General features: G+C 37.8%; 1 protein-coding gene across 20 annotated transcripts in view; it reads right to left on the bottom strand.

Annotated features, from left to right (window-relative positions):
* Positions 1 to 21830, bottom strand: part of DNAH12 (dynein axonemal heavy chain 12) — a 191553-nt gene that overhangs the window by 165617 nt on the left and 4106 nt on the right. For 14 of the 20 annotated variants that reach the window (XR_015151493.1, XR_015151494.1, XR_015151495.1 and 11 more), the window contains exons 2-5: positions 12702 to 12930; positions 11848 to 12048; positions 3711 to 3792; positions 3490 to 3516 (exon numbers count right to left, since the gene is read on the bottom strand). Coding sequence is in view for 11 of the 20 variants with exons in the window: in XM_086367336.1 (XP_086223462.1) it covers positions 3490 to 3516; positions 3711 to 3792; positions 11848 to 12017 (279 nt within the window). In the remaining 9 variants the exon portion in view is untranslated. Of the gene's footprint in view, positions 1 to 3489; positions 3517 to 3710; positions 3793 to 11847; positions 12049 to 12701; positions 14876 to 21830 lie in introns of those variants that run through there. The other 6 variants (XM_086367337.1, XM_086367340.1, XM_086367347.1 and 3 more) reach the window with 5 other exon arrangements.

The raw sequence follows: 21830 nt of genomic DNA, 5'->3' as shown, positions 1-21830 counted from the left end.
GAATGGATAAATAGTGATAATTAGAATAAAGAATAAAGGGGAATAGAAGTCTTATGGAAGAAACTGATAAGTTCATTTTTTCTGACATGTTGAATTTGAGGTATTTGTGCATCAAAATCTATGGGAGTCATCAAAATATGAAAGGTACTTGAAATAAGAAGAGAATCATCCAGGAAGATTCAAGGAAAGAATAGCAAGCCACAGAGAGACAAGGAAGAGAAATCCATGAAGACGACAGGGAAACAATATTTAGAGAACCAGAAAAATAAGTATAAGGGCATTTAAAAGAAATGAATATTCAGCAGTGTCAAAAAGTCAGCTAGAATTGTCACTATTTCTTTTTTAGCCATTCTAACCGGTATGTAGTGATTAACTTGTCATAACTTTAATTTACATTTCCCCAATAGTTAATGACATTGAGCACTTGGTGTGCTTATTTGCCATCCATATATCGTCTTTGGTAGAATGTCTCTCCATGTCTTTTACTCATTTTCTAATTGGATTACTTTTATACTGTTTTGAGAGTTCTTAAATATTTTAAATTCAAATCGTTTGTTGGATATGTGATTTGTCAAAAAGTTACCACAATATGTAGCATGTTTTTTCATCTTCTTAACAGAGTCTTTCACATAGAATAGTTTTTAATTTTGATGACACATATTGTTGTTGTTTTAGTCACTAAGTCACGTTCTACTTTGCAACCCCATGGATTGTAGCCTGCCAGGTTCCTCTGTCCATGGAATTCTCCAGGCAAGAATACTGGAGTGGGTTGCCATTTTCTTCTCCATGATGACATATAATTTAGTGCTTTTTCCATGGATTGTGCTATTTAAAATTGAGATATAGTTGATTTACAATATATATTAATTTCAGATGTACAACATAATGATTAAAAATGTTTATAGACTACACTCCATATAAAGTTTTTATAAAATATTAGCAATATTCCCTGTGCTGTACAATGTATCCTTATAGCTTTTTTATATACAGTAGCTTGTACCTCTTAATCCTCTACCCCTGTCTTGCTCCTCCTCCCTTTCCTCTCCCCACTGGCAACCACTAGTTCGTTCTCTGTATCTGTGACTCTGTTTCTGTTTTGTTATGTTCCTTCGTTTATTTTTTTAGATTCCACATATAAGTGAAAACATACAATATTTATCTTTCTCTGCTTGACTCATTTCACTTGGTGTTGTAAATGGAAATTTTTCATTCTTTTACATGGCTATCGTAAATAATACTACTATGAACATTAGAGTGCATTTATCTTTTTGACTTAGTGTTTTTGTTTCCTTAGGACATATACCCAGAAATGGAATTGCTGGGTCACATGGTAGTTCTATTTTTAGTTTTTTGGAGAACCGCCACAGCTTCCCATAGTGGCCACGCAAATTTATGTTCCCACCAGCAGTGTACAAATGTTCCCTTTCTCTACATCCTCACCAACACTGGTTGTTTGTGGTCTTTTTAATGACAGCCATTCTGACAGGTATGATGTGCTATCTCATTGTGGTTTTCATTTATATTTCTCTGATGAGTGAACAAATATTGAGCATGTTTTCATGTGCCTATTGGCCATCTGTATGTCTTCTTTGGAAAAACGTCTATTCAGGTCTTCTGCCCATTTTTTAATCAGGTCTTTAAAAATAGTTATTTATTTGGTGGCATCAGGTCTTAGTTGTGGCATGCGGGCTTAGTTGCCCCACTGCATGCGGGCTCTTAGTTCTCAGCCCAGGGACTGAACTCGTGTTCCCTGCATTGGAAAGCAGATTCTTAACCACTGGACCAGCAGGGAAGTGCCAGGCTGTTTATTTTTTTGATATCGAGTTGTATGAGCTATTTATATGCATTATCAGTCACATAATTTGCAAATATTTTCTCCCATTCAGTAGGAATATTTTCATTTTGTTGATGGTTTTGCCGTGCAAAAGTTTTTAAGTTTAACTAGGACCTATTTATTTTTGCTTTTGCTTTCTTTGCCTTAAGAGACAGATCCTAAAAAATATTGCTGTTATTTATATGAATGAGTGTTCTGCCTATATTATCTTCTAGGAGTTTTATGGTTTCCAGTCTTACATTTAGGGCCTTAATATGAATTGTGCTTTTGATGTCATGTCTAAGAATTCTTTGCCTATTCCTAGATATTCTTCTAAAAGTTTTTTTAATAGTTTTGTTTTACATTTAAATCTATGATCAATTTTTAGTTAACTTTTGTTCAAGGTGCAAAGTTTAGGCTGAGGTTTGAAGGTTTTTGTTGTTTATTTCTTTCCTTGTTTTCTTTTTTAATGAGTGTCCAATTGCTCCACTCCATTTGTTGAAAAGATTATCCTTTTTCCATTGAACTGATTTTTTGCACTTCTGTCAGAAACAACTGTTTATAGCTGTGTGGGTCTATTTCTGAGTCATCTATTCTGTTACATTGATAACAAGTATTCAATTATGTAAAAATAAAAGGTTTTTAAAAGTTACCTGGAGGTCTAGGGAGAGAAATATTGGAAAACATCCTTTCAGTTTGGCAACTAGTGGTCATTAGTGAAATTAGTGATGAAGTGGTGAAGTTCCTAGAAGCCAGATTGCCAAGAGCAGTGGCTTTAAGCGTGAATGATTATTTTATACCCAGCTACCTACTTTGGATTGTAAGACACTAAAGGCAAAAACTGTAGATGAAAAAATGAGGATGTTAAACACATACACCCCAAAATAACTTGCCATTCACCCAGCCCCACATTAAATATTTATAAATGTTTTGGAGTTGTTTTTACTAGGGTTCTTACACCTAGTAAAGGGACAAATCCACAACCAAAGTCTCTAGAAAAGTTGGGAGGCAGAGGGAGGAGAAGAAAACTTTAAAAGACAGAAAAACTTGAAATAGCTAAAATGAGGTTCTTCCAAAGATATGCAGTCGGTAGGAAGGTACCCTTAGTCCTCTATCCTGAGAGGGATATTTAAGGGATTTAGGAAGCCTGTAGCCCCATTTGGGAATATGCTTCATATATTTCTCTTTTGTGTTACCAGCTCCATAACTTTCCATATCCTTTACTGCTAAATAAATTTTACATGTTATCATCTTTGCAACAAGCACGTCACGGTTCCACTTTGTCACCCATGCACTCAGTGTCTTTTTTTTTTTAATTTCTATCATCTAGCATGTGAGTAGCACACAACAGATTCTAAATAAGCAGTCATCATTACATCAATATCAGCACAATAAAAACGGAAATGCATTTCCTTTATAACTACCACTTTGAATATTTTTTTCTTTGGGATAAGAACAGAAAATATTTACAATTAATCCTCAAATAATGAATGGCAACAAGAATGTAACTTGTAAAACCTGCATTGTCATCATGACATGCTTGTTCCCTTAGGCAGAGGAAATAATCTGCTTCTAAATTTCTTCTCTAGGATGGAATATAGCAGGTGGTCTTAGAAGGAACTACTTTGCAACAGTTTGAACATTTTCAAAACAAGAAATATAAAAATTCAACTCACTGCTTTCTTTTTAATTTCACTGGTCATCTGTCAAAAGCAAACAAATAAGATATAATTAAATCAAGAAAGTTTTAAAGTAATTTTACCATTTTTAATAAAAGCATAAATAGTTTTAAATATATGCATTATTCTTTAAAAATACTACTTATATTGAGATTGACTTAAAACAATAGTTAAAATAGTATATCATTACAGTTTTTAAAGAGAAAATATAAACCTACAGTTGGAGGATAATCTGGCTCTGGTGATGAAGGTGTTCTTTTACCCAGTGTTCTGTCTAAATTCCTTTTGGCTCCTTCAATTCTGAAATTTACAGTTAGAAAAATGTATGACTCTCTTGAATATAACATTAAGATATATTAAAACATTATTATTTGAATATTTTTTCAATTATACTTGAGATATTCAAGGGTTCTTTATCTTATTTAATTTTCTATAAAAAATAAATCTCAATTACCATTATCAATGAGTCCTTAATTTTCATATTATTCATGTGTAATATAAAAGGAGACTATAAATAATAGCCCATAATTTTCAATTAGGAGAAGGCAATGGCAGCCCACTCCAGTACTCTTGCCTGGCAAATCCCATGGACCGAGGAGCCTGGTAGGCTGCAGTCCATTGGGTCGCTAAGAGTCAGACACGACTGAGCGACTTCAACAACATCACAATTTTTAAGTTAATCTGATATGGGCCCTTATATGTATTATCTCTATTCAAACGTCACCCTGTCAGAGATTTCCCTTACCCTTTATACTAAGTAGCACGTCCTTCACTATCCATCCATTTTATCCTCACTTTCCTTGCTTCGTACTACTTAGCACCATTTGACATATTAGGTGTTGTAAACCATTTTATTCATTGCCTTATCCTCGATACCCAGAATAGTATCTGGCACATTATCAGTCAGTTCAGCCACTCAGTCATATCCAACTCTTTGCGATCCCATGGACTGCAATACGCTAGGCCTCCCTGTCCCATCACCAACTCCCGGAGTTTACTCAAACTCATGTCCATTGAGTCGGTGATGCCATCCAACCATCTCATCCTCTGTCATCCCCTTCTCCTCCCACCTTCAATCTTTCCCAGCATCAGGGTCTTTTCAAATGAGTCAGTTCTTCGCATCAGGTGGTCAAAGTATTGGAGTTTCAGCTTCAGCATCAGTCCTTTCAATGAATATTAAGGACTGATTCCCTTTATATTTGACTGGTTGGATCTCCTTGCAGTCCAAGGGACTCTCAAGAGTCTTCTCTAACACCACAGTTCAAAAGTATCAATTCTTCAGTGCTCAGCTTTCTTCACAGTCCAACTCTCACATCCATACATGACTACTGGAAAAACCATAGCTTTGACTAGACAGACCTTTGTTGGCAAAATAATGTTTCTGCTTTTTAATATGCTGTCTAGGTTAGTCATAACTTTTCTTCCAAGGAGCAAGCGTCTTTTAATTTCATGGCTGCAGTCACCATCTGCAGTGATTTTGGAGCCTAAAAAATAGTCTGTCACTATTTTCCCATCTATTTGTCATGAAGTGATGGGACCAGATGCCAGTTTTCTGAATGTTGAGCTTTAAGCCAACTTTTTCACTCTCCTCTTTTACTTTCATCAAGAGTCTCTTTAGTTTTTCTTTGCTTTCTGCCATAAGGGTGGTGTCATTTGCATATCTGAAGTTATTGATATTTCTCCTGGCAATCTTGATTCCAGCTTGTGCTTCATCCAGCCCACTGTTTCTCATGATGTACTCTGCATACATTAAATAAGCAGGGTAACAATATACAGCCTTGACGTACGCATTTCCCTATTCGGAATCAGTCTGTTGTTTCATGTCCAGTTCTAACTGTTGCTTCCTGACCTCCATACAGATTCCTCAGGACGCAGGTCTGGTATTCCCATCTCTTGAAGAATTTTCCAGTTTGTTGTGATCCACAAAGTCAAAGGCTTTGGTAGAGTCAATAAAACAGAAGTAGATGCTTTTCTGGAACTCTCTTGCTTTTTCAATGATTCAACGGATGTTGGCAATTTGATCTCTGATTCCTCTGCTTTTTCTAAATCCAGCTTGAATATCTGGAAGTTCATGGTTCATGTATTGCTGAAGCCTCGCTTGGAGAATTTTGAGCATTATTTTGCTAGCATGTGAGGTAAGTGCAATTGTGCAGTAGTTTGAACATTCTTTGGCATTGCCTTTCTTTGGGATTGGAATGAAAACTGACTTTTTCCAGTCCGGTGGCCACTGCTGAGTTTTCCAAATTTGCTGGCATATTGAGTGCAACACTTTCACAGCATCATCTTTTAGGATTTGAAATAGCTCAATTGGAATTCCATCACCTCCACTAGCTTTGTTTGGAGTGATGCTTTCTAAGGCCCACTTGACTTCGCATTCCAGGATGTCTGGTTCTAAGTGAGTGATCATACCATCGTGATTATCTGGGTCATGAAGATCTTTTTTGTATAGTTCTTCTGTGTATTCTTACCACCTCTTCTTAATATCTTCTGCTTCTGTTAGGTCCATACCATTTCTTCATTGTGCCCATCTTTGCATGGAACGTTCCCTTTGTATCTCTAATTTTCTTGAAGAGAGCTCTAGTCTTTCCCATTCTATTGTTTTCCTCTATTTCTTTGCACTGATCACTGAGGAAGGCTTTCTTATCTCTCCTTGCTATTCTTTGGAACTCTGCATTCAAATGGGTATATCTTTCCTTATCTCCTTTGCCCTTTTTTTGTTGTTGTTGTTAAATTTATTTATTTATTTATTTGAGTGCTTTGCTTCTCTTTTCACAGCTATTTGTAAGCCTTCCTCAGACAACCATTTTGCCTTTTTGCGTTTCTTTTTCTTGGAGATGGTCTTGATCCCTGGCACATAATAGGTTCTCAATAAATAGTTTTGAATGTAACAATTTATTATCCATAAAATATAACTTCTTTAAATGAAATTATATTATCATATAATCCATTCATCTGTCATCAAATAAATACTTACTGAATGTTTATATATGCAATATATCCTACTAGGCTTTATTAAAATATTGCAGTGAGAAATTTCAAGGAATTTATAAACTGAAAGGGTAGAAGGATAAGATCAGGACGCCATATAAAAAGTATGGGCTGGGGGAAGTATGAGACACTGATGGTTCAGAGGAGGGACAAGTTCACTCTACCAGAAGGCATCTATGAGGGCTATGTGAACAAGTTAGCATCTGCTATAAGCTTGAAATGAAGAAGAGGGTCATAGGTGATGCAGTTTTCTTGGGCAGACAGATCTGAACAAAAAAGACCCTAAGAAACAGGGAGACAAGGCATCAATCAAAAGCAAAAACTGAGAATAAGGAGTTGTCCAATCTGCCCAGAAGTTATGGAACAGATGGAGATGAGTTTGCAGAAGTGGATTGGAATATCTAGCTAAGAGTATCAAATAGCAAGCTTTTTAATTTAGTAGACAATGGGGAGTTACTGAGATTTTTTTAAAAGCATCTGAACATATTTAGGAAGACAAATTTACCAGTTTATAAAGGCTAAATACACTAGAAGAGAGGGCCAAAGCAGAAATTATACAAGGAAAAGAAAAGAGACCCAAAAAAGAAGACTGGAGGATGCCAAGCATGGTAGGAATGATGAAGAACAATTGAAGGAGGCAAAGCAGTCATGGTCAGAGGCAAAAGGAGATCTGGAAATCGAAGGAAAGGACGACCACCAGAACCACATAAGCCTAAACTAGTAAACGCCATAGATAAATATCTGTTATGCTCACTGCTCTATCCATACCACTTAGTGTCCATCAAGGTCAATAAATATCTGTAGAACGGATGATCAGAATAGTGGATTTGGTAAAGATTCTGCATGTCTAGTTCAGTACCTTATTTGCTGTGTGAATACTCTCAAAAATATCAATCTGTACCCCAGGATGACTGAGGAGAGATGATACTCATCATTTTCTGAGGTAGCCCAACTTATTGCCATATTCTTAGAAACAAATTTCTTATATTGAGCTGTATGCTTTTAATTTCTATACTCTGGAGCTATATATACAAAAAAAAAAATCACATTCCTCTTCTATATTACCCCTCTCTAAAACTTAGTGATATCTATTCAGTTCCATTGACCATTCCTGTCAATAAGTTACCATTTATGATGACTATCACATCCTAGGCATTGGCTTCATTGACTATGCTAAAGCCATTAACTGTGTGGATCACAACTAACTGTGGAAAATTCTTAAAGAGATGGGAATACCAGACCACCTTACCTGCCTCCTGAGAAACCTGTATACAGGTCAAGAAGCAACAGTTAGATACTACTCTCATGGCAGAAAGTGAAGAGGAACTAAAGAGCCTCTTGATGAGGGTGAAAGAGGTGAGTGAAAAAGATGGCTTAAAATTCAACACATTAAAAAAACTAATATCATGGCATCCAGTCCCATCGCTTCATGGCAAATAGATGGGGAAAAAGTAGAAACAGTGGCAGATTTCATTTTCTTGGGCTCCAAAATCACTGCAGACAGTGACTGCAGCCATGAAATTAAAAGACACATGCTCCTTGGAAAAAAAGCTATGACAAACCTAGACAGCGTATTAAAAAGCAGAGGCATCACTTTACCGACAGAGGTCTGTATAGTCAAAGCTATGGTTTTTCCAGTAGTCATGTACAGATGTGACAGTTGGACCATAAAGAAGACTGTGTGCTGAAGAATTGATGCTTTAGAATTTTGGTGCTGGAGAAGACTCCTGAGAGTTCCTTGGACAGAAAGGAGTTCAAACCAGTCAATCCTAAATGCAATCAACCCTGATTATTCATTGGAAGGGCTGATGCTGAAGCTGAAGCTCCAATACTTTGGCCACCTCATGTGAAGAGCCGACTCATTGGAAAAGACTCTGATGCTGGGAAAGATTGAAGGCAAAAGGAGAAGAGGGTGGCAGAGGATGAGATGGTTAAATAGCATCACCGACTCATGAATTTGAGCAAACTCAGAGACAGTGAAGGACAGGGAAGCCTGGCATGCTGCAGTCCATGGGGACACAAAAAGTTGGACACAACCTAGCGACTGAACAGCAACAACAGGCCCTGACTTAAGATCTTTATAAGAGTGGATCTCGTTTAACTCTCATAGAAACCCTACAAGACAACTACTATATTCCCATCTTACAGATAGGAAGAATAAGATAAGTAAAGTTACATGACTTGCCAAATTTACATTGCTAATAAGCTGCAGAGATGGAATATGAATGCAGGGCTGTAATGCCAGAGTCTATACTCTTCCCCATTAAACAAGTCAGTTCCCTTCAAATTAAGCAGTTTCAAGACTTCTCACTCTCCTCAGTAGCTATAATGGTTTATCAGTGTCCCTCTTAAAATATAAGCCAAGAATTCCAGATGTTGCTTAACCAGTGCAGAGTGAAAAATTTTCTCTTCCACATTCTAGACATTCTTCATTTATTAAAACAGTATAAGACTGAATTAGATTTCTTGAGTAGCTTCATTTCCCTGTTGAGTCTTATGAAGCCTGACTAAATTAAATTCCAAAGGCTTTCTCACATGGAGTAGAAAACATACTTGGAATATCTTTCTTCCTATTTTCTTTGTGAATTGTCAGGCCAGGCCAGACTTCCCTTTATCTGCCACTATCTCCCTAAGCAGCCTTGCTCTCAGTAATCAATACTTTCAAGGACTTTGCCTTATCCTTTGGTATGCCAGTTGGCACAGGCTACCTTGCACTGTAACAATCCCAACATAAATATGTCTAACTTCCTTGAGCTCTTTATATATAAATACCACTCTTTAATATAGCAATAATTTTCTGGAGTGTGTTTTCTCCTTCTGCTATAAATAATCAATTAAAAAAAGAGCTGAGAAGAATATAAGAAGGAGCCTTTTCACTCCCTGTTTTTCCTCTTTGTGTTAACAATCAAAAGCAGATAAATAAAACTGGATAATTTCAAAGGACTGTGTGAGAGACTACATGTGGTAAAGAAGAGAAATGTTGGTCTGAATCAAGAGGTAGGCAGTGGCCAAGGAAGAAGTGGCTCATCCCTGGAAATCTGAAAAGCAACAGAATAATTTTCTATTTTTGCTCAGTCAAGTGTTCCCGGGACCTGCTCCCAGCAGGGGGCCCAGTTCTGCCCAGGACTCCTTATATCCCACTTTATTCCTAGAACTCTATCCACAGACCTCACCTGATTCTACTCTTCCCCAGGTCCCTGATACTCTAGTGGCATTGACTATTTGTCAGTTCCTAAAACACACTGAAAGCATTCCCATTTCAGGGCTTTCATGCTTGCTACCCCCTTTGCTGGAGTGGTGTTCCGGTGTTTATTTAAATGACAAGCTTCTTACTCTTTAAATCTCTAAATATAATGTCCACAAGACTTACCTGCAATGTTCCTAGAAACACTTTCTCTATCCCACTGTTTTATTTCTTCACAGTATCTATCACCATCTAAAGGATTAATATAATCTTTTTATTTTTCATTTTTATTGTGTTTACTATCTGCCTCCTCCCACCAGAATATAAGCTTCTGAAAAGACTACAGTCCTTTATGTTGTGTTCTCTATGGTCTTTCTAGCAACAAGCACAGTGTCTGTGAAACAGTAGATACTTAATATCTGTTAAACAGATGTAAGAGAAATATGTATTATAGAAAGGGTTAAAGCTGCACAAAAGGGATTAGGATAAGGATTTCCAGAGAAGGTGATTCAAAACCTAAGCCTTGAATAAACAGTATAAGTATTCAGGCAGAAAAATAATCTCCAGTGAATAAAATGTGAGGAAACAACTGTGAAATTCCTTTTTCACTAAATGTAAAAAATATAATATATTCATGGAACTTCAAGTAGTTCAATATGACACTCTTGAGATTATTTGAGGAACTCCTTTTTTCTCTAGTCTAAGTCTACTGAAACATTGATCAGAGTCTTAGAAATGAAAGGGGTAAAGGTATCTAACAATATCTATACTACCATTAATATACCTTATACATTTGGATTTAAATGATTAGAAGATTGACTAATAAAAATGTAATTCTAAAGAAGTTATGTGATTAATGGCGGTGATGGTTTAGTTTAAAAGTTGTGTTCAACTTTTGTACCATGGACTGTAGCCCACTCTTGCACCATGGACTGTAACCCACCAGGCTCCTCTGTCCATGGGATTTTCCTGGCAAGAATACTGGAGTAAGTTGCCATGCCCTCCTCCAGGGGATCTTCCAGACCCAGGGATCAAACTGGAGTCTTCTGTGTCTCCTATGCTGCAGGCAGATTCTTTATCTGTTGAGCCGTCAGGGAAGCCCCTAACTTATTTTAACTAGCAACAAAATGATCATAACAATATAACAGACAGAAAAATGTAGTCAGTTGTGAAAATATACATAAAGGAGGCAGACCAAAAAGGGAAAGAGAATGCAGAAGGATAAGCAGAAATCCACCAGAGAGAAATTCCCTGTTTGTAGTTAAGTGTTAAGTTCACTTAACACTTAAGCTGACAGGTGAGCTCAATGTCTTTTTCTTATTTATTCCCATAGCCCAGCAGAGTCAGGTACCTAGGGAAATCCCAGTAAATGCTGAATTGACTGAACCATCCTTATCACAGCCTTTGGTATCTGGTGCCTACATTATCTGTGTTTTTCTGTTCATTTGTTTTTTGGCTTCAGTAGTTTTGGTGAGCGGGCTTAGTACTTGTGGCGCACAGGCCTAGTTGCCCTGCAACATGTGAAATCTTCCCAGACTAGGGATCAAACCCATGTCCCCTGCATTGGCAGGCAAATTCTCAACCACTGGAAGACCAGGGAAGTCCCTAAATTAGTTTTAATTTCCACTAAATTGGAAGGGAAAGGGCAGGATGTTAGACTCTATTTTCTTCTGTACAGAAAAAAATTTTAAGTATAAGTAGTTTCAACATGTTTTACTAAGTGTTTGCTCAAGGACAATTAAGAGGCGCAGTTACTTGCTTTTACTTTCAGGGACCAGTATGGTTATCATATATCATAAGGAGGAACAGTGTGGTGTTCAAAGTATGTGAACTCTAGGACTAGACTGTCTGGGTCCAAATCCAAGTTGTGAGAACTTCAGGCAAGTTACTTCTCTGCACCTCGGTTCACTCATCTACAAATAGCAGTAACAACAGTACCCATCTTATAGGGCTGTTGTGAGAAGTATACGTAAAACAATAAAAACAATGCTTAGAATAAACACTGTAAGCACTGTACAACATTTATTCTCATTACTATTACTTTTTCAATTGTTTTCCTAAGTGAATTTGAAGATGGTATTTTGCTCATGAACAACCAAAATAGATAAGACATTTTATGTGTGAAAACACTGATTATTTCACTCAAATTCCAAACAAGGATTATTTACTAATATGCTACTTACACTAACTGATTAATTGTCTTCTGCTGCTCCTTGGATCGTCTGTAACTCAGCAACTTACTCTGTGCTGGTGTATCAACACCTATGTCTTCAGGGGGACGAACAATGGGAGGTAACTTCAAGTTCAGGGCCTCTTTTTCTGCTGCAATGGCAGCTTTGTTTGGATCTGACATCTTGGTCCCCTAAAGATTAAAATTCTCTGTACTGTGAAGAGAAAAAGTCCATAAAGCCATTATTGTAAAAGCTAGTCTCAATATATTTATAATGTATCTTACATATCAATATCAAAAGTTCTAGGTCTCTTTATATCTTCCTCCCAAGAATGGTAGTTGAGATAAATGGATAGGGATTCCTGTTAGGAGTCCCACCATTCACTGCTGTAAAGAAATGAAGCTGTCACTTGCCTGTGAGTGAGGGCTTCTTCATGGATGAAATTATGAAACTGGATTAGATGCTCTCTAAATACCCTCACAGTTCTGAAATTTTGAGTTCAAATTTTCCCTAAAATGCAAATCACAACAACATAATCCAGCTGTCGAGGTATAATCCCTTTCCCTCAAAAGCTGATACTTTACATCGCTAATATTTTTAAACATCAGTATTTTATCTTAGCTTTTCCAGCTTCCTAGAAAGCAACACTAAGATCCAGCAAAACATAGGCATACTAAATGCCTAAGAAATCTGAAATGTCATGTAAGTACTGAACAATGAACTGTAATAGCAACTGCATTTGCCGCGGATGCCCACAAAACTCGGGGAATCGTGCCTCGAAAAAGAGACGATTTGGGCGGGTATCCAATTCAAAATTTCCTGCCCTGGGAGAGGGGTAAAGAGAAGAGTTGAGGACAAGAAAGTACCTGTCTGATTGCTTTCACTTCTTTCCGGCTGCTCGGATAAGAGGGAAACCTTCAGAGAACTTCTCCAGTGGTGAAAGGAAAAAGGAAAACGATGGGGAAACATCCGGAACCCCACAGGTTCCTGCCGAGCTGGGCGGTCGCCGCGTAGAAACAAAGTTGTCGCCATGGAAACCGTCGCGGTCGCAACTGGATAGAACGGTAAATGTTGCCTGGAGAGGCAGTTGCTGAGCTGCGACAGATTAGGATTATCATAACAATAATATTCATTACTTTAGTAAATGGAGGGTGGGTGAATGAGGACGGTGGAATTGCTGGAAACAGATTCATGTAAAACACTCACTGTCAAGGCAGATCAAGTCTTCAAGTGTCCCCTAGCGACTTCCCTGTAAATATTATAACCAATCAAGAATTTAATTTATCTTGTTTCTCTACTTGCTATTTGTTTCGACTGCGCATTTCCTTCAGGAAATTCTTGGCAGAAAAAGTTATGTGTGTACATGCTTTGAATATGCTTGGAGAAAGAAACTTGAAACGTTGCTGTTTGAGACTGCACAATGGATACTCCATCTAAGTGATGACGGCCTACACAAATACCATGTGCATAAATAAAATCAGCAGATGAATAAAATCTAGTGGTGCATTGATGGCATAGTCATTCAATAAATATTTGAGCATCTTCTATGTGCCAGTGAGTATGTAAAGAATTTTTTTAAATGAGAGTACAGCCTATCCTGGCACACAATAGTTCCTATAAAAAACATCATTTGAGTCAGTGAATGAACAAACTGAAATTCCTCAGACCTTGTAAAAGCAGCCTATCTTTTTGTAGAAAACAAAACACTTGTTTGTTTGTTTTTTTGTCACAGTCTTTTTAAAAATTTTATAATGAAATATAGTTGATTTACAACGTTGTGTTAGTTTCAAGTGTACAGCAAACTAATTCAGTTATATATCTGTATATATTCTTTTTTTAGATATTTTTCCATTATAGGTTATTAAAAGATAAGGAGTACAGTTTCCTGTGCTATACAGTAGGTCCTTGTTGGTTGTCTATTTTATATATAGTAAATGTGAGTATTTTAATCAAACTCCTAATTCATCCTCCCACTTTACCTTTTGGTAAGCATAAGTTTGTTTTCTGTATCTGTGAGTCTATTTATATTTTGCTAAGTTCGTTTGTGTCATCTTTCAGATTCCACATACAAGCACTATCATATGATATATGTATTTTTTTTAAACAAAAACCTGGTTAATTTCATGTGGTTTTCTAGTTGGGAAAGACTTTTTGTTTTATCAGTATTGTTTTTACATTCATTCTTAATTTGGCTGCTCAGGGTCTTAGTTGCGGCATGCAGGATTTTTAGTTGCAGCATGCGGGATCTAGTTCTCTGACCAGGGATCAAACCCACTCCCCTTGCGTTGGGAGCACAGAGTCTTAGCCATCGGACCATCAAGAAAGTCCCCTCTGTGATGGTTTTTAAACATGTCAATCTGGTTAGGGACTGAAAGGAGGACAGTAGCTTTTTATATTCTGCACACACCTTCATCCAGTTATTCAAACACTAATCTACTGCTGTGATGAAGAGATTTTCCAGATGTAATTCAAGGCCCTGATGTTACACTACGGAGATTATGAGGGCTTCATTCAATCAGTGGAAGAACTTTTTAAAAGTTTTAGACATGCCCTGAGTTAGACTCCAAACAGCAGCTTGGTCTACCATCACTCTCCCCTCTCTGGCTCTCCCCTTCCTGATAGCCTATCCCTAGAGATCTTGGACTTGATTCACTAGCCCCCTAAGTTGCATAAGCCAGTTAGTTTCCTGTAATAAATCATATATATAAACATACAAATACTAGATATGTATAAGGCATATATATAATCTACTTGTTCTGCCTTCCTCATTCAGTTCAGTTCAGTCGCTCAGTCATGTCCGACTCTTTGTGACCCCATGAATCGCAGCACGCCAGGCCTCCCTGTCCATCATCATCTCCCGGAGTTCACTCGGGCTCACGTCTATCGAGTCGGTGATGGCATCCAACCATCTCATCCTCTTTCATCCCCTTCTCCTCCTGCCTCCAATCCCTCCCAGCATCAGAGTCTTTTCCAATGAGTCAACTCTTCGCATGAGGTGGCCAAAGTACTGGAGTTTCAGCTTTAGCATCATTCCTTCCAAAGAAATCCCAGGGCTGATCTCCTTCAGAATGGACTGGTTGGATCTCCTTGCAGTCCAAGGGACTCTCAAGAGTCTTCTCCAACACCACAGTTCAAAAGCATCAATTCTTCAGTGCTCAGCTCTCTTCACAGTCCAACTCTCACATCCATACATGACCACTGGAAAAACCATAGCCTTGACTAGACGGACCTTTGTTGGCAAAGTAATGTCTCTGCTTTTGAATATGCTATCTAGGTTGGTCATAACTTTCCTTCCAAGGAGTAAGCGTCTTTTAATTTCATGGCTGCAGTCACCATCTGCAGTGATTTTGGAGCCCAGGAAAATAAAGTCAGCCACTGTTTCCACTGTTTCCCCATCTATTTCCCATGAAGTGATGGGACCAGATGCCATGATCTTCGTTTTCTGAATGTTGAGCTTTAAGCCAACTTTTTCACTCTCCTCTTTTACTTTCATCAAGAGGCTTTTGAGTTCCTCTTCACTTTCTGCCATAAGCGTGGTGTCATCTGCATATCTGAGGTTATTGATATTTCTCCCAGCAATCCTGATTCCAGCTTGTGCTTCTTCCAGGCCAGCGTTTCTCATGATGTACTCTGCATAGAAGTTAAATAAGCAGGGTGACAATATACAGCCTTGACGTACTCCTTTTCTGATTTGGAACCAGTCTGTTGCTCCATGTCCAGTTCTAACTGTTGCTTCCTGACCTGCATACAAATTTCTCAAGACGCAGGTCAGGTGGTCTGGTATTCCCATCTCTTTCAGAATTTTCCACAGTTGATTGTGATCCACACAGTCAAAGGCTTTGGCATAGTCAATAAAGCAGAAATAGATGTTTTTCTGGAACTCTCTTGCTTTTTCCATGATCCAGCGGATGTTGGCAATTTGATCTCTGGTTCCTCTGCCTTTTCTAAAATCAGCTTGAACATCAGGAAGTTCACGGTTCACGTATTGTTGAAGCCTGGCTTGGAGAATTTTGAGCATTACTTTACTAGCGTGTGAGATGAGTGCAATTGTGCGGTAGTTTGAGCATTCTTTGGCATTGCCTTTCTTTGGGATTGGAATGAAAACTGACCTTTTCCAGTCCTGTGGCCACTGCTGAGTTTTCCACATTTGCTGGCATATTGAGTGCAACACTTTCACAGCATCATCTTTCAGGATTTGAAATAGCTCTACTGGAATTCCATCACCTCCACTAGCTTTGTTCGTAATGAGGCTTTCTAAGGCCCACCTGACTTCACATTCCAGGATGTCTGGGTCTAGGTGAGTGATCACACCATCGTGATTATCTGGGTTGTGAAGATCTTTTTTGTACAGTTCTTCTGTGTATTCTTGCCACCTCTTCTTAATATCTCCTGCTTCTGTTAGGTCCATTACCATTTCTGTCCTTTATCGAGCCCACCTTTGCATGAAATGTTCCCTTGGTATCTCTAATTTTCTTGAAGAGATCTCTAGTCTTTCCCATTCTGTTGTTTTCCTCTATTTCCTTGCATTGATCGCTGAAGAAGGCTTTCTTATCTCTTCTTGCTATTCTTTGGAACTCTGCATTCAGATGTTTATATCTTTCCTTTTCTCCTTTGCTTTTCACTTCTCTTCTTTTCACAGCTATTTGTAAGGCCTCCCAAGACAGCCATTTTGCTTTTTTGCATTTCTTTTCCATGAGGATGATCTTGATCCCTGTCTCCTGTACAATGTCATGAACCTCAGTCCATAGTTCATCAGGCACTCTATCTATCAGATCTAGGACCTTAAATCTATTTCTCACTTCCATTGTATAATCATAAGGGATTTGATTTAGGTCATACCTGAATGGTCTAGTGGTTTTCCACACTTTCTTCAATTTAAGTCTGAATTTGGCAATAAGGAGTTCATGATCTGAGCCACAGTCAGCTCCTGGTCTTGTTTTTGTTGACTGTACAGAGCTTCTCCATCTTTGGCTGCAAAGAATATAATCAATCTGATTTCGGTGTTGACCATCTGGTGATGTCCATGTGTAGAATCTTCTCTTGTGTTGCCTTGAGAACCCCATGAACAGTATGAAAAGGCAAAATGATAGGATACTGAAAGAGGAACTCCCCAGGTCAATAGGTGCCCAATATGCTACTGGAGATCAGTGGAGAAATAACTCCAGAAAGAATGAAGGGATGGGGCCAAAGCAAAAATAATACCCAGTTGTGGATGTGACTGGTGATAGAAGCAAGGTCTGATGCTGTAAAGAGCAATATTGCATAGGAACCTGGAATATTAGGTCCATGAATCAAGGCAAATTGGAAGTGGTCAAACAAGAGATGGCAAGAGTGAACGTCGACACTCTAGGAATCAGCGAACTAAAATGGACTGGAATGGGTGAATTTAACTCAGATGACCATTACATCTACTACTGTGGGTAGGAATCCCTAGAAGAAATGGAGTAGCCATCATAGTCGACAAGAGAGTCCGAAATGCAGTACTTGGATGCAATCTCAAAAACGACAGAATGATCTCTGTTTGTTTCCAAGGCAAACCATTCAATATCACAGTAATCCAAGTCTATGCCCCAACCAGTAATGCTGAAGAAGCTGAAGTTGAACGGTTCTATCAAGACCTACAAGGCCTTTTAGAACTAACACCCAAAAAATATGTCCTTTTCATTTTAGGGGACTGGAATGCAAAAGTAGGAAATCAAGAAACACCTAGAGTAACAGGCAAATTTGGCCTTGGAATATGGAATGAAGCTGGGCAAAGACTAAAAGAGTTTTGCCTCCCTCATTAAATCTTGACTAATACAATGCATATCTTTTGTCAAACAGCTTCTTATAGGTGTAATTTAAATACTATAAAATTCACCATTTTAAAGTATATAATTCAATGGGTACTTTAGTGTATTTATAGTTGTGCAACCATTAACAGGATCCAGTTCTAGAACATTTCTATCACTGCAAAAATTCCCTTCAGCTTATATGCAGTCAATCCTCACTCCCACTTCCAGTCCTAGGCAACCACTGATTTGCTTTTGGTTTCTATAGGTTTACAATTTCTGAAAATTTTCATATATATGGAATCTTACATTATGTGGTCTTTTGTGTCTGGCTTTTCTCACTTAATGATGTGCTTGAGGTTCATCCATACATAGTATGTGACAGAAATTCACTCCTTTTTATTGCTGAATAGTCTTCCATTACCTGGAGGAGGAAAATGGCAACCCACTCCAGAATTCTTGCCTGGGAAATCCCATGGACACGGGAGACTAGTGGGCTATATAGTCCATGGAGTCAAAAAAGAGTTGGACACAACTTAACAACTAGCCAAACAACAACAGTCTTCCATTAAATGAAGATATCACATTTAGTTTATTCATTCAGAAGCTGATGGACATTTGGATGGTTTCCTCTTTAGGGCTACTATGAATAATCCTCCCATGAACATTTGTGAACAAATCTTTGGATGAACACTTTTATTTCTCATTGGTAGGAATTGCTGGGATAAATAATAAGCTTATTTGATCTTTTAAGAAAATGTCAAACTGTTTTCCAAAGTGGCTGAAAGATTTTACTTATCAAAAAAAAACAATACAATGATTCTAATTCCTCCACATTCCTTGTCAACATTTGATATTGTCTATTACAAGTATTGGAATGGGCATACAGTGGTATCTTATTATGGCTTTAATTTACATTTCCTAAACACAAATAATGTTGAATGTCTTTTCGTGTGCTTATTATCCATTAACATATTTTTTTATGAAATGTCTATTTAAATCTTTATCCATTTTTAAGTTGGACTATTTAGCTTTTGATCATGAAGCTGTAAGAGTTCTTTATATTCTGGATACACATTATCAGATAATTTGCAAATATATTCTCTTGGTCTGTAGATTGTCTTTTCATTTTCTTAATCATGTCTTTTGAAGAGTAAAATTTTTTCATTTGTATAAAGTCAAACAAGGTATTTTTTCTTTAATAGATTATGATTTTAAGGTTGTTATCTATGAAAGATAGGTAAGATCATGAAGATTTTCTGTGTCCTCTACTTTTTGGTTTTACACTTAGGTCTATGATACATTTAGAGTCAATTTCTGTATGTGGTAAGAGATGCAGATTCAAGTTTATTTTTTTGCATATATATATACACAGTTGTTCGAGTACCCTTTGTTGAAAACGCTGTCCTTTTCTCACTGAATCACCTTGACATCTTTATTGAAAAATCAATTTACCGTAATATAAAGGTTTATTTCTGGACAATCAATTCTGTTCCTTTGATCTGTGTGTCTATCTTTATTCCAGTACTACAGTGTCTTGGAAAAACGGTTATACAGTTGACTCTTAAACAAGACAGTTTTGAACTATCCAGTTTATATACAGATTTTTTTCACTAAACGTATGTTACAGTACTATGCACGACTGTCGGTTGGCTGAATCAGCAGATGCTAAACATTGGATCTGGAGAACCGACTATAAAGTTATACGTGGATTTTCATCTGTAATGGGGTAGGGAGGGGGACTGATGCCCTTAATTCCACATGTTGTTTAGGGGTCAACTATAGTTTTAAATTGGAGTAGTGTTAGTCTTCCAACTTTGTTCTTCTTTTATAAAAAGTAGTCATTTGGACTCTTCTAGATACTTTGCATTTCCATATAAAATTTAAGATCAGCCTATCAATTTTTGCAAAAGATACATCTGGAATTTTATTACCTATTTTGCTTTGAAAGAAAGGAAAAAATATCTAAACATATTTAATTTGCAGCTTAAAATGCTTCCTTTAAAGGCTCTATTTCTGAGTCTAGGGGTTAGAAATATTATTTATAACCAGATAATTATATTTCACAAAACCTTAATTATTTAAAAGCACCAGTGTAATGACACTAAAATGTGATTCTCTAATACTATACAAAAAAATTGTTTTCTATTTCTTAATGGAAATGTTAATGATGCTAAGAGAACATATGAAACTAACGTACTATGCTTTAAACTATGTATTGTTCATTTCAAAATTTAAAATGGGTGTGCAGGAAAAAGAAAAGAACTTATATGCTGAAGAGTTCTTTATGGAGCTAAACTGTGTTATGTTTTATGTAAGTTCTTTGATTTTTCCCTTCAAAATAAGTTTTTCTTTACTGTTACATTAAGATTAATTATACTTATATTAGGGGCTCCCTGGTGGCTCAGACAGTAAAGAATCTGCCTGCAACATGGAAGACCCAAGTTTGATCCCTGGGTGGGAAGATCCCCTGGGGAAGGGAATGACTGCTGCTGCTGCTGCTAAGTCGCTTCAGTCGTGTCCGACTCTGTGCGACCCCATAGACGGCAGCCCACCAGGCTCCCCCATCCCTGGGATACTCCAGGCAAGAACACTGGAGTGGGTTGCCATTTCCTTCTCCAATGCATGAAAGTGGACTGCAGCCCACCAGGCTCCTCCGTCCATGGGATTTTCCCGGCAAGAGTACTGGAGTGGGGTGCCATTACCCTCTCCAAAGGGAATGACTACCCATCCTAATATTCTTGCCTGGAGAATTCCATGAACAGAGGAGTCTGGCGGACTATAGTCTGTGGGGTCTCAAAGAATCAAGCACAACCGAGTGACTATCACTTTCACTATACTTACATTAATTGATATAGCTGCATCTCAATTTTAAAACTGAAAAAAATGATACAACTGTATTATGTATTATACATACTATGCTGTATAGTATTATTAATATATAATATAATCATTATAAGTTACAATAAATATTTTAAAATAAAAAAATAGCATTGGTAGATATTCACGATGGTGTGATCACTGACCTAGAGACAGACATCCTGGAATGTGAAGTCAAGTGGGCCTTAGAAAGCATCACTACGAACAAAGCTAGTGGAGGTGATAGAATTCCAGTTGAGCTATTCCAAATTCTGAAAGATGATGCTGTGAAAGTGCTGCACTCACTATGCCAGCAAATGTGGAAAACTCAGCAGTGGCCACAGGACTGGAAAAGGTCAGTTTTCATTCCAATCCCAAAGAAAGGCAATGCCAAAGAATGCTCAAACTACCGCACAATTGCACTCATCTCACACGCTAGTAAAGTAATGCTCAAAATTCTCCAAGCCAGGCTTCAGCAATATGTGAACCGTGAACTTCCAGATGTTCAAGCTGGTTTTAGAAAAGGCAGAGGAACCAGAGATCAAATTGCCAACATCCGCTGGATCATGGAAAAAGCAAGAGAGTTCCAGAAAAACATCTATTTCTGCTTTATTGACCATGCCAAAGCCTTTGACTGTGTGGATCCCAATAAACTGTGGAAAATTCTGAAAGAGATGGGAATACCAGACCACCTGACCTGCCTCTTGAGAAACCTGTATGCAAGTCAGGAAGCAACAGTTAGAACTGGACATGGAGCAACAGACTGGTTCCAAATAGGAAAAGCCAAAGCCTTTGACTATGTGGATCGCAATAAACTGTGGAAAATTCTAAAAGAGATGGGAGTACCAGACCACCTGACCTGCCTCTTGAGAAATTTGTATGCAGGTCAGGAAGCAACAGTTAGAACTGGACATGGAACAACAGATTGGTTCCAAATAGGAAAAGGAGTACGTCAAGGCTGTATATTGTCACCCTGTTTATTTAACTTCTATGCAGAGTACATCATGAGAAACGCTGGACTGGAAGAAACACAAGCTGGAATCAAAACTGACGGGAGAAATATCAATAACCTCAGATATGCAGATGACACCACCCTTATAACAGAAAGTGAAGAGGAACTCAAAAGCCTCTTGATGAAAGTGGAGAGTGAAAAAGTTGGCTTAAAGCTCAACATTCAGAAAACGAAGATCATAGCATCTGGTCCCATCACTTCATGGGAAATAGATGGGGAAACAGTGGAAACAGTGTCAGACTTTATTTTTCTGGACTCCAAGATCACTGCAGATGGTGACTGCAGCCATGAAATTAAAAGACGCTTACTCCTTGGAAGGAAAGTTATGACCAACCTAGATAGCATATTGAAAA

This window comes from Bos grunniens, chromosome 22, assembly GCF_055505025.1.
Source record: "Bos grunniens cultivar Pamir isolate PY7600 chromosome 22, Bosgru_T2T1.0, whole genome shotgun sequence".
Lineage (NCBI taxonomy): Eukaryota > Metazoa > Chordata > Mammalia > Artiodactyla > Bovidae > Bos > Bos grunniens.
Note: the sequence above shows the minus strand (reverse complement) of the source record. Positions and strands in the feature narration are given on the sequence as shown.